A 14538-nucleotide genomic window follows, 5' to 3' on the forward strand; every position below is an offset into this window, starting at 1 on the left:
CGCGTCTGTGTGTGTCTGTGTCAGTGTGTGTGTCAGGTACTTGGGGCGCTGAAGTGTCAGTGTGTCTGATGTGCGTGTGTATGTGAGCGATGAAGTTGGCTGTCTTTCAACAATAACAAAACAAGTTTGCTACACGGAGAGAACGTGTTGCGTGTGACCCATCAGCTGATCAGAAGACAGCAGTTCGCTGGCAAAAGTCAGCTCACGTAAAACTCTATTTGATTGGACAGTATTTTGCGGGGTATTCCTCCATAAGCCAATTAAATGCAGTGTTACATTTAGTCCAGCAGTATCGTGTTTCTGCTTTCCGAACAAGGGTCCGAAGTGATCCAAGCGTGTTGAAAACTTGCAGACATCTATTGTCTTCAGTAAAATTAATAATTGAGAAAGCAGCTTACACTAGCATTGCACAAATATGTTGTACGCTTCAATATGGCTGATGCACGCACATCTGCTGTTCATCGGAATAATGCAGACGTCGTCCGAGTCTTCTCTCTCTACGAGTTCCACACATCACAAACAGCTGAGTGCTTGTCGGATACAACTCGGTGCCAAAGAAAATGTGATCAATCTGGAACCACTTGCACGAAAAGATGGATTTCCCAGGTGAGATTTATTTTTTTAAGAATACTTCCAAATTACGAGATATTCAGAACCGCTCCGAATGGACGCGAAACAGGAAAGGAAACCAACCTGTCACACGGGCATGTACGCATCAAACACACACACACACATGCACACACACCTGCAGTCACAACACACACAAACACTGTGACATGTTCACATACACATTATACTATGAGTATTGTGTTTGTATAGTTTACACACACACACATACACAGACACAGACAGACAGACACACACACACACACACACACACACACACACACACACACACACACACACACACACACACACACACACGCACACACAGACAGATTAGAGCAAGAGTGGCTGACAGACAGACACACACACACACACACACACACACACACACACACACACACAGACACACACACACACACACACGCACACACAGAGAGATTAGAGCAAGAGTGGCTGTAACAACTGGCTTATGAATTACTCAATTAGAGTGTGTAAGAAGTGTGTAGACTGGACATGCATGTTTGTATCTTCACCCAGTTTGTGAGTTTGCCAAAAATACCACACTTTGTCATATGGAACACAGACATGGTGGTGCAGTGGTAGTACACATTGACAGATATGATGCATAGTTATCACATGAATTTTAAGTTAGTTTGACCAGATATATTGATCAGAGATTGTGTTGTGTCATCACTTTGTGCCAGCAGTGTATTTACTTATTATGTAATACAATATAATTGTTGCCACGATCATAACAAAAATAATTCATTTTAGTTTTGTAGCTCTTCTATACAAAAACACACAAAGGGGATCATCATCAGCTCATTACAGTCAAAGCAGGTGGATAAGATGGTGATGTAAGACAACAGCTGAGTCCATTTTACGGGTATAAAGGGAATGCTTATGCACATTTTGCAGATGTGGAGCAAACATGAGCATCACACAACCATAAAACAAATTATATTGAGGAAAGAGAGAGAGAGAGAGAGAGAGAGAGAGAGAGAGAGAGAGAGAGAGAGTGTGTTCAGACTTCAGATAGTTTACAGCAACTGGTGTATGTCTCACATCCATATAGCTACAGGCACAATAGCTGAGTGGTTAGTGTTGAGAGTCACATGTCTGAATTCTGGTCATGGCGCCTGATGGGTAAAGGGTGAAGATTTTTCTGATCTCCCAGGTCAACAGATGTGCAACCTGCTGGTGTCTGAACCCCATTCATGTGTATATGCATGCAGAAGAACAAATATGTGCATTAACTTAAAGATCACATGATCCATGTCAGTGTTTGGTGGGTTATGGAAACAAGAACATAATCAGCATGCACCCTGAAAACGGAGTATGACTGCTTATAGTACATGGCAGGATAAAAACAGTATACACTTAAAAGCCCACTTGTGCATACAAGAACCTGGGAGTCACAGCCCATAAATGAAAAATAACAAAACAAAAAACCAAAACAATCCCTGAACAAAAAAAACAACAACCCAAGCCCATCCAAATAGCAGTATAGAGACAACCAGCCACCCAAAGAGCTTTGAACTTTACATGGAAGCTGATTTTTCTTCCACACTCTGTATGTGTATCTAGTCTGTCCATTACTCATTACTGCTGTGGTTGTGGTGACCCAAAGTCCTGTGTCTGCAATGGAGGTGCCATCTCATGACATCACTTCTTTGAGGAGCTTGCCATTCATGGTGCTGTTGGCACTGGTGATGTCTGCACTATTGTAATTTACTGGTAATGTCCAGGAAGTGAACACTGTCTTTTTCAGATGCATCTTCTCTCTTGGTTTGCGTGTGGGAAGAGGAAGTCGGGGGGGGTAGGTCAGTGTGTCTTCGTTTTCTCATGATCACCAATAAAAAATTGTGGTTTTAGGATTCAATCTCATGGTGGTTAAAAATTGATACCAGTGAAATCTAATTTTGTTTAAATCTCTTTCTCAATCTCTCTCTCTGATCATCATCATTAGTCATGGTTTTTGCACTGTGTACTTCTTGGCAGTAAGAGTTGCACAGAAGCTGCAAATTTCAGCAGCTTCTGTTACAGCTGTTAGTGATGGGTGCCTGTTTGATTGAAAGTTCTTTATTTTCATGTTTTGAATGCATTTCATCAAAAGTCAGGATCTTTTGTATAAAATTATTCAGATTGATTTCTCGAGTCCAGGAGATCCTGTTTTGTGTGGATTGGAAATAGTCCTTTCTTGTCATTGCCAGTGATCAACCAGACAAAAAAATTATAAGAAACCCACAATTTTTTTGGTAAAATAGTTAAATACTGTTGATATGTTGAAATTTTCTGATGTCATCAAAGGTGATTTCTACCTTCTCAGGATTGCTACCCACTTCTGACTGCTGTCCAAGAAAAAATACTCTCACTCAAGCAAAGAGAAACTCCCAACAACTCAGCAGGGACCTCTTTTATGTTTAGACTAAGAACATGTCTCTCAATAACCAACATGAACACAAAACTGAAGGAAAAACTCTGAATTTTAGATAAAACAATAGTCTTAATGTTGTCTTAGAATCTACAAATGGAAACATACCACACACAGCTTATGGGGCTAGTAACAAGGAATGACAATCCACAGGAGACCAAGAACTCTTGATAGTTAATCCCAAGATTAATCAGATTTTTTTTTTTATTCCAGGTTTGTTGCAGAGTATGAGAACTTGAATCATCCTTGGAATTACTCATTCAATCCTTGTGCCGACTACAGTGTACCTTGGGATAACCCACACACTGGCTTTGGCGATGGGTGTCATAGTGTTTCTGTGAGTAACCTGCTGACTTTGCATGTTTGAGAAAAGGTGTGTGTGTGTGTGTGTGTGTGTGTGTGCACGCGCATGCATGTGTATGTGTGTGTGTGTGTGTGTGTGTGTGCGAGTTTGTGAGTTTAACATTTTTATTATCATAATCTGACTCAGTAAGTAAATTACCCAATATATCACTGTTGACATAATTTCCTGTCAGAATTTGGTTTTATTTAATTCTAGCTGTTCAAAAATAGTACGACTGGTTTTATTTCATGGAATCCTTGCCAACACTAGCAGAGTTTAGTTTGGGTTCAGGACACAATGGGTTATTTGACTTGTTTGCCACAAAATCAGTGGGTCATTATAAAAATGAATGGGTCAGGAAATAACTAAAAAAGGGTGATCAGTTTCATGAATTTTAGCCCTTTGGCGGAGATGAAGGGAAAATCAAGTGTACACAACATTTAGTGACTTGTTCTGATACTGTGTTCCCTCATCAAGGGACCTGTATAATGAAGTATGGAAACCAATAGTTTTTTTTATCATTGTTTAGATGAGATTGGGCTAGGCCTTTGTATATTTGCATGATAGGATTTGCAGAATAGATTCCCTACAAAATGTCTGTGACTTATGATGAGAACACATTGCGTGGTTATATTTCAAAGGGAGTCTGTTGAGTTTGATTGTTTCTTTTAAAAGAATTATATTGTCATATTAAATATACTTTATATTTGTTTTTTGTACTGTTTTGTTTGTCATTGCTTGGCTTAAAATGTGATTCAACATGATAGCCTACATGTTGTTGTTGTAATATCCTCCACACCCCAAAATAGGGAAAAGGAATACAATTCTTTTGAATCTTTGCTGACACCATGGCCCAGTTTGTTGCTAAGGTCATGATTCAGTTCAGAAATTCCACTGAAACATGGCATCACACACAGCCAAGTCAAGAAGGAAGACATCCTGAACAGCTTTGCGATGGTTGACAGTGTGTCATGGTGGCTGGTGGGTAAAGGGTGGAGTTTTTTCCCATCTCCCAGGACAACAGTTGTGCAGTCCTGCTAGTGCCTGAACCACCTCCATGTTTACACACATGCAGAAAATCAAATACATTTGTTAAAGATCCTGAAATTCATGTCAGCATTCGGTGGGTTAGGGAAACAGGAACATATCTAACATGCGTTCCCCCAAAAACGAAGTATTCTGACTGCCTACATGGTGGAGGAAAAATTGGTCATACAAGTAAAAGCTAACTTATGTATATGAGTGAATGTGGGAGTCGCAGTTCATGAACGAAGAAGAAGTTGTGTGCCATTTAAGAAAAATATGTGGTGAGCTAGTGAAGTTGATACCACTGGTCCACTTCAAAAAGACAGGAACATGTCGGCAATCGGAAAGAGAAGATTGAAAGGAAACAGGACATGAATCATTTCAGCTTTCTTTACCACTAATCTCTGTATGATAGCTTGACGCTGTCGAGCAGCGAGTGAATGAGTTTTAAATGATCAGACATTCATAATTACGTCTAAGAAAATCCATAGTTATTCTTCATCCCGCACTTTCAGATCACAGGATACTGCATCCATCAGATCTGTTACAGTGTCCATAATGGTGTCTGAACAGGCCCTTTGAGAGTTGAAAAGAAATTTCTCTCAGCTCTTTTCAAAAGCTGGGGAAATTTCAGAGGTGTTAGAAAAAAGAGACAGTGGACTTGGTGTAGCATTTGAATTGAAGCTGGATAATAATGTTACTTGTATTAGGCACATGTCTCACTGAAATCCTCCTGTGGTACATAGCATGGAAAAAGTTATTTTTAATTGTGCTCAAACTACACAAGAGGTGTGCGCTATAGAAGTGTTATTATCATTATTGTTATAGTGATTGCTATTTCTAGGAGGGCCTCTCTCTGAATGAGATGGACAACCAGGAATGGGTATTTTAGGGTGACTTGGAGATTCAAGAATATTTAAAAAAAAAGAAAAAAAAAAAAAAAAAAAAAAGAATGGAAGAAAAAAGAAAAATTTGCAAGGACCTGAGAAAGAGAGAAGGGGGGTTCACGTGGATATCGCTAAATGTCTTTTGTGCTATGTGTCAATAGTGCTATGTGCCATTACCACTACATGTCAGCAGATCTGCACGTCAGCAGGACAACACAATTAATGTTGACTCTGTCAGTGTGCATATCTATCTGTGTGTGATTGAATTCTTGATTATATTTCTGCTTGTTTATGATGTTGCATTTCCTAGTCTATATATTCTTCTCATCGACGGCAAGGTTAAGATCTATTCCATACTATAGGTATATCAGTCAATCAACTGACATTAAGTGATATTAAATAATATGGACATGTGGCCATCCAGCTTTGCAGATGAACCTTATTTTGGTTATTTATCTATCTCTAGTTATCTTGTATTTTATTCTACATTATGTTTCTGTAATGTTAACATTATCTTGATGTGAATCTTTTCCTTCTGATATTATAGGCGTCTGCAATATATTTGAAAAGTCAAAATTTTGATCATGATGTCTTCATTATCTGATGCAAGGATAGCCACTAGGTCATGTTTAACTCTGGATGGATGTCAAAACAATTTACTGTCATTTAGAATAGTATATTTCTTGCAGTGGAAAACAAAAAGAACATCGTTTGAAAAAATTCTGGTGACATATTAGACATAAACCATCACATTCATGTTAGAAATCCTAACAAATTAAACCCCATTTGGCATAACCGACTTAAAAAAAATCAGTAAACCAAGTGACCATCTTGCTGCCACATGGATGGGTTTTAAATTAGTATGCATAAAAAACCGATGTGAAATACATATGCTGCACTTATCCTCACCATTCTTACCATTCTTGTCAGTCACCTCTGCTGCACATCCACAGTTTAACCAATTGCGTACCATCATGTACATATATATATATATATATATATATATATATATATATACATATATATATATATATATATATATATATATATATATATATATATATATATATATATAGCTGAGCACATGGTCCATGCTGATTTAGCTTTGTGAGGTCTTGCAAGCACAACTCAGTACACAAGTACAGTAAATACAGTACAGCACAGCAAAGCACAGTGTGACATCGCACAACATAGTACAACACAGTACATAAGTACAGTAAATACAGTACAGCACAGCAAAGCACAGTGTGACATCGCACAACATACTACAACACAGTACATAAGTACAGTAAATACAGTACAGCACAGCAAAGCACAGTGTGACATCGCACAACATACTACAACACAGTACATAAGTACTGTAAATACAGTACAGTACAGCACAGCAAAGCACAGTGTGACATCGCACAACATAGTACAACACAGTACATAAGTACAGTAAATACAGTATAGCACAGCAAAGCACAGTGTGACATCGCACAACATAGTACAACACAGTACACAGTGTTACACAGCACATTAAAAAAGATACAGTAAATACGGTGTAGCACAGCACATCACAGCTTGACACTGCACAGCACAACACAATAGTCAATGGGGAGGATGGAGAAGTGGAGAGAGAAATATGTGTGTGTGTGTGTGTGTGTGTGTGTGTATCTGTGGGTGTGTGGGCTTGTGGGCTTGTGGGTGTGTGAGCATGTTCTGTGCTTATAATATATTTGGATACCCCATGTGAACACCATTTAGTTGACTGCAGAGTGTGTGGATGTGAGGGTTTGGAGAAACAGAACTTGGCAGCAAGCGTGCCCTGCCCTTCTCAAGTTTCAAGGAAAAATGAAAAGTAAATCATTCTTCATTCCTCTTTCTGCTGCCAAGAGGCGTCGTCTTGTGGGAGACTTTTTGTACATGTGTACATGTTGTCAGCCTTTTGTTTCTATTTCATGAATTAAAACTCACTGTATCTCTGTCTCCTCATCCTTTTTTCCCTTAGGGAGGAAGGTGGCAGAATGGTTAAGATGCTCAGCTGCCAATGTAGAGAGTCAATGAGGGTGTGGGTTTGAATCCTGCTCTAGCCCTTTCTCCCAAGTTTGACTGGAAAATCAAACTGAGTGTCTAGTCTTTTAGATAAGATGATAAACTGGGGTCTCGTTTGCAGCACACACTTGGCGCACTGAAAAAAAACCCATGGCAACAAAAAGTGTTGTCGTCTGGCAAAATTATGTAAAAAGAAATCCACTCTGATAGGTACACAAATATATAAGCATGCATTCAAGGCCTGACAAGCAGGTTGGGTTATGCTGCTGTCAGGCATCTGCCTAGCAGATGTGGTGTAGTATATATATATATATATGGATTTTTCCGAACGCAGTGACGCCTCCTTGAGAAAATGAAACTAAAAACTGAAACTTTTCCCTTAGGCAGTTTGTTTCATTCTTCTTTCTTTCTTTCTTTATTTTTTGTGTGCTTTGTTTCTTTGTTTCCATTTCATTTTACATAACATGTATTGAAGTCTTGTCTGTTGTATATGTTGTTCACATGAATTGAAGTGAAAGCTTTCTTTATGTGTGCCTGTTTTTCTCGTTTCGTTATTGAGTCATTCTGATCTTTCTTTTCCTCCAGTCTTTTTTGTGTTTTGTTTTTGGTCATGTTCTTGAATTGTTGTTGTTGTTTCTTCTACTTTAAAATTTCCCCCCTCTGCCTTTGCCCCCCTCTCTCCCATTCCCTGTTTACTTTTGAGTAAAGGTGTAATGATTGATGCTGTAGAAATTTAGAATGTGTTAAATAAAGATGTAAAATCACAAAACCACAACATAAGCTAACAGTGTTCATAAAAACACACACACAAAAAAACAAAAACAAAACAAAACACACACACACACAAAACCAGAAGAAGAAGAGGAAAAGATAAATCTATTTTTGTGGGGCTGAAGGCATATGGAGACTTTTCTCTTCATGTCATTTACTCTGTCAAACAGGGGGTTTGGGGGGGAAGAGCATGTCAGTTTTGAATTTTTTGCTTGTGCAGATTTGCAAGTATACATCTGAACGTGACCAGTATTATTACTACACCCTGGGAATCCATGCCAGTGCCAAATTCCGTGTGAGTGTGGACGACACAAAAAAACGGACCGTAGAATTGGTCTACAAAGCTATCAAGTGAGTGCTGATAGGAAGCATCCAGCAGTGGTAGACAGTAAATAATCCATTCGGCTTTTGAAACTTTTATTATGTTATCTGGTAAAATTTACAGTGCAGGAAGAAAGTGAAAACTGCAAAACTGCATGGCAGAAGCATGTACGCTGTTTCAGTTTCAAGGAGGTGTTTAAGAGTGTGGACAGATCCTTATATGCCACACAATGTCTGCTGTAAAAAAAAAGAGAGAGAGTGAGAGAGAGAGGCAAAAGCCTGACCATTGCATAAAGCCAGTGTGCTGATCACGCCTCGAGAGCCAACATTCAGTTTATGTAACATTATGCATATTGCAGAGTTGTGTAAAATGAATATATATATTTTTAAAGCGCAAACCCACACAAGCGTGCACACTGATACCAGTAAGCAAATATACATGACATTTGATGCCTGTATGTATTGAAATTTTCTTCTGCAACAAACAGTGTAGTCATATGAAAATTGAGTTCTTTACATTAAAAGCATACACTCATTCCTTTCAGCAGGTCTTTTAAGATGTAGCAGGAACTTTGAAAACATCTGTAATTCCACACACAAAAATATTGCATCAGTTTTCATTAAAAAAAAAGTTTCTGTAGTATTTGCTTCATTATGGCTTTTATGAGAATGCTTATGGCTCTAATTGTCAGAAATGTTAAAAAAATTGATTGTTTGTATCAAATTGATGGTTCAGTCAACTTTTGACATCATTTGACAGTCTTTATGGCTCTAATTGTCAGAAATGTTCGTTCGTTTGATTATTTGTTTCTGTCAAATTGATGATTCAGTCAACCTTTGGCATCGTTATGACAGTCATAACATCACCTGATGAAGGTGCTGTTTTTTGTTCATCATTGCACAGGTCCATGAGATCCAGAAGCACCATCATCAAACTGGTGTGCAGTGAGAAAAGAACAGGCATGGAGGATGGGAAGTTTGTCATCACCAAGGACACAGGGAAGGGCCCTCTGGTAGGTGACCTCATTTCTGGTATGGTTCCTCTTCTTCTCCTTCTTCTTTGTTTGTGGGCTGCAACTCCCACAGCCAGTTGTATTGGACTTTAACGTGTATGACCTGTATTGGACTTTAACGTGTATGACCTGTATTGGACTTTAACATGTATGACCTTATCATGGGCATCTCCCTATCTTCCACACCCTCCCCTCTTCCACCAACAAGCGCATCTTTTCACATGTATGTATTCACACATATGCACGTTTACCTATACACCAATTCCCCTACCAATCTTAAGACTCACAACTCATTCATCTGTGAATATAATTATGTGAATATTTGAATATAAGTATATGAATATATGGATAAAAAAAGTAAACACACACACACACATACACATATATGTGTATATCTCTCTCTCTCTCTCTCTCTCTCTGTATATATATATATATATATATATATATAGAGAGAGAGAGAGAGAGAGAGAGATAAATACATATGTGTATGTATGTATATATATATATATATATATATATATATATATGTAGAGAGAGAGAGAGAGAGGGGGGGGGGCAGGAGAGGGGAGGGGGTTACAAGTATATGTTATTGCTATTTTTTAAAGAGACTGGTACAGCGTGAACGTGTTGTATCAGTATGCAGAGCTGCATCACCAGTGCTGTTGTGTGGGAGGATGCTGGAATGCTGACAGTGAAGCTGATGATGATGACGATGATGATGTCGATGAAGAGGTGGCCATTGGCAGTTCACGAGGTAAATGACAGCTTTGTGACCGATTAAAGTTATGCAGTGTGGATTTAGATCTTTCATACACACAATGATGAAGACTCTTTATTACATAATGAAATGGGTGAAGACACAGAGGAACATGCAGACTTAATACACCTATCACCCATTTTATTTCAGTCTTTTTTCAGCTACGCCCATCACCTTTTTAATTTCAATCTTTTCTTAACTTCACACACACACATCACCCTTTCCATTTAAATCTTTTCTGAACCACAAACACACTAATCAGCCTTTTCATTTCAGTCTATTCTAAACAACACACACACGCATCCTCTTTTCGTTTCAATCTTTTCCGAGCTACACACACTCATCAATCTTTTCATATCAATCATTTCTTAACAACACACACACACACATGCACATGCGTACACACATGCACACGCACACGCACCCTCTTTTCATTTGAATCTTTTCTCAGCTACGCACACACACACACACACACACACACACACACCACACCACACCACACCACAACACACCACACCACACCACACCACACACACACACATCACCCTTTTCATATTAATCATTTCTAAACCACACCCACACCCTTCATCCTTTTTGTTTCAGTCCTTTCTAAACCACACACACTCACTTCCCCTTTTTCATGTCAATCATTCACCCTTTCCATATCAATTGTTTCTGAACTACTCGCACAAACTTCACCCTTTTTTTTCTTTTTCCTTTTTTTTTTTTTTTTTTTCTAAACGACGCACACAAACATCATTCTTTTCGTATCAGTCGTTTCTGAACTACACACACAAACTTCACCATTTTCATATCAATCGTTTCTGAACTACACACACAAACTTCACCCTTTTCTTATCAATCGTTTCTGAACTACACACACAAACTTCACCCTTTTCTTATCAATCGTTTCTGAACTACACACACAAACTTCACCCTTTTCATATCAAATGTTTCTAAACTGCACACACAAACTTCACCCTTTTCATATCAATCATTTCTGAACTGCGCAGACACACACACAAACTTCATCCATTCATTTTTAATCGCCTCTGAAGTGGAGCATGTCTTGATGTGGGCTGATAGAGTCGTCGGCATCGAAGAAGAAGAAGGGAGGGAAGAAGGATGATGAGGGACTGATGCTGATCGTCATTGGCACTGTGATCGCCATCGTCATGCTGGTGGCTCTGATCGGGGGGCTGTGCTACGTCAAGCGCACACAGATGCAGATCTACTCCAAACTGCCAGGTCAGTTCCTTTCGGTTTTTTTATTTTCAATTTTTTTCTATTTTTTGTTATGCCTCAGTTGCATGCAGGTCATGGAGCACATGATTTTCTGTTCATTTTTTTTTTCTTTTCCAAACTGGCAGGTCAGTTCTTTAATCTCATTTACCTATGCCTCGGTTGCATGAAAGTCATGGAGCACATGATTTTGTGTTAATTTTTTTTTTCTTTTCTAATCTTCCATGACACTAATTGCCTTTCTTTTTCCTTTTTTTTTTTTTTTTCGTAGAGGGGTGGGAGGGGGGCTCACTTGCATGCATGTCACAGAGCACATTATTTTCTGGTTTTTGTTTTGTTTTGTTTTTTCCAGTCTGCCGTGACTTTCTTTCTTTTTTACTATTGGTGGCAGACAGGGCCTCAGTTGCATGCAATTCATGGAGCACATTATGTCTGTTCATTTATTTTGTTTTTCCATGCCGTCATGTCCGTTTCTTCCTTTTTTTTTTTTTTTTTGATCAGAAAAGAAGGATAAATAAATGAAGAATGTAACAACGGAAATTACCCACCTCCGCTGGGAATTTAACCTGTGTCCTCCCAGCTATAAGTCTGTTAACGTTAACCACTTTGCCACAACGGCTGGTCCTTCTGTATGTATTTTTTTTTAAAGCATGGCAGAAGTTGAGACCTTTGTTTATTTATGGTTTTTTTTAATTTTTTTAATGACATTTCATTTTTCTTAAGATAATTTTTCTTGGAATGAAAATGACACAATGATATAGTTTTTTTTTTTTTTTAGAAAACACTTTTCTTGTTGGGAAAACGACTTTTTAAAGAACAAATTCCATTCTTTTCCCAATGGCAGGGAAGTCTAATGATCCCGGGATCAGTCTGGCGGCCAAGAGGAATTTCTGCGACTATGAACCCACAGGCCTGGCTCAGAAGAAACTGCTGCCTGTGTTGGAGGACACCATGATTCACATGGACTCCTTGGAGATGTGTCAGAGGTAAGTGTTTTTCGTCAACATTACATCTTTTCTCTAAGAGTGGTATTAGATGGGGAGAGTGGGGGAGCAGGTGGGGGAAGGGGGGGGGGAGGGGGGGGGGGGGAGAAGGGAAAAAAAAATGGGGAGGGGTGCAGAGTTGGAGGTTGGAAGGGGGTATGTGTGATGCATTGAAGAGGATATGGGAAAATTGGCCTGTGTGTTTTTGTGTTTTGTGTGCATGTGTGTGTGTTGTGTGTGTGTGTGTGTGTGTGTGTGTTTGTGTGTGCGTGCGCATGTGTGTGTATGTGCATGCATGCCTGTATGTGATGATTTACCAAAGGCAAATGTTAGGATTGTATAGGTAAATGGTTTAATGGTTTTCTTGAAATTGTTGTTGTTAGGATGTTTGTAAAACTTAGAGACAGAGACGGATGTTTGTAAAATGTAGAGACAGAGACACAGAGAGAATGGAGAAGAAAATGGTCAGTTTGTATGATGGGCACAGTGTAGTCAAAACATTGGACTGTCAGTCTGAGGATCCTGGGTTCGATGCTGGTATCGGCGCCTGGTGGGTTTGGGGTGGATTTTTTTTTTTAGCGTTTTAACCCCCATCATGTGTGTACAGATACACATGTTAGACATCAGTTAATCCATGTCAGTATTTGGTGGCTTATGGAAACACAGCATGCACACCCAGTTGTTGCCAAAACTGCAGGTAGAAATTGGTCGTCTTATAGTTGTGCTATTTAAAGTCGGTGTGGGAGTTGCAGCCCACAAATGCTGGAAGAATCCATTCTGATCTCCACATATCAGTTTTTAGATTGATTGGCACATTTAAACAACACAGGTCTAAAATAGGAGCACAAAGACATTAAAAAGATGCATGAAAACAATTTACAGCTCATGCTTCAGGAACTTACTGATAATGAAATGTTTAATTTAAGCACTCGCAAGGCCTGACAAGCGCCCTTCTGACTGTCACAGTTTCTTTCTGTGAGGTATGTTCAAGTTTGTGTGAGTGTGTGTGTGTGGGGCGGGTTGGGGGGGAGGTAGAGAGGGGGTTGTGGTGGTGGTGGTGGTGGTGCATGCCTTTTTTTTTTTTTTTTTAACATGCTTTTCTGTGGTCAGCTGTTGAAATCCAGGTATTGTGTTCAGTCACAAATAACTGTGAGGATCATGTTTTATACAGTCTTTTTATATCCTGTGCCATCTCAGTTGACACCTTCCTGTTCTGGTTGTTCTATGTAGACTGTCCCGGTGTGACTGTCATTCTGTGTACTGTTTTATCTTTGGGTCATCGACACTACCACTGAGTGTAATATATTTTACTGAAGTAGCCACTGTGTAACATGTTTTATACCTGCGGAAGAAACACTTGATTGCTGTTATGACACAGTGGCTGGTCTTTATTGCGACAATGTTTTTGTCACAAGTCACTGAATGGTGGGAGATGATTTTAGTTAGAGGTATTGTTTTGGGAATGCTGGCTGCTTCTGGCTGACACATATGCACGCAAAACTTATATTCACATGTGCATACAGATCTTTCACTCAGTGTATCCCCCTCCTTCCCTGTACAAAGACACACCAACACACACACACATGTTATCTCTCATGTGCCCCTTCCTTTGGTACCCCCAAATACATGCACATGCATGCGCACACACAGCAGTTTAACCTATTTTATTACCGTGTGTGTGTGTGTGTGTGTGTGTGTGTGTGTGTGTGTCTGTGTTTATGAAGTCAGATTATCTAGTGACACTGAACAAAGAATGTTCCTCACTGATGTGGGCCAGAGTTTTTGTTATCGGGTGACTGTGTGTGTGTGTGTGTGTGTGGATTTATGAAGTCACTGAACAAAGAATGTGCCTCACTGATGTGGGCCAGAGTTTCTGTTATCAGGTGACTGTGTGTGTGTGTGTGTGTGTGTGTGTGGATTTATGAAGTCACTGAACAAAGAATGTGTCACACTGATGTGGGCCAGAGTTTCTGTTATCAGGTGATTGTGTGTGTGTGTGTGTGTGTGTGTGTGTGTGTGTGTGTGTGTGTGTGTGTGTGTGTGTGTGTTTTGTGTATGTGTATGCGCGCACATGTGTGTTTTGTGTGCGCGTGTGCGCACATGTGTGTGTATGCGTGGACA

At 39.4% G+C, this 14538-nt stretch overlaps 1 protein-coding gene across 1 annotated transcript in view; it reads left to right on the plus strand.

Annotated features, from left to right (window-relative positions):
* Positions 1-240: 240 nt before the first annotated feature.
* LOC143287668 (uncharacterized) overlaps positions 241-14538 on the plus strand; it is a 34786-nt gene continuing 20488 nt past the window's right edge. The window contains exons 1-7 of the mRNA XM_076595841.1: positions 241-606; positions 3254-3377; positions 8322-8452; positions 9327-9435; positions 10072-10189; positions 11279-11440; positions 12279-12420. Of these exons, the coding sequence (XP_076451956.1) occupies positions 416-606; positions 3254-3377; positions 8322-8452; positions 9327-9435; positions 10072-10189; positions 11279-11440; positions 12279-12420 (977 nt within the window). The 5' untranslated portion in view covers positions 241-415. The remainder of the gene's footprint in view (positions 607-3253; positions 3378-8321; positions 8453-9326; positions 9436-10071; positions 10190-11278; positions 11441-12278; positions 12421-14538) is intronic.

Source organism: Babylonia areolata, chromosome 11 (genome assembly GCF_041734735.1).
Source record: "Babylonia areolata isolate BAREFJ2019XMU chromosome 11, ASM4173473v1, whole genome shotgun sequence".
Taxonomy (NCBI): domain Eukaryota; kingdom Metazoa; phylum Mollusca; class Gastropoda; order Neogastropoda; family Buccinidae; genus Babylonia; species Babylonia areolata.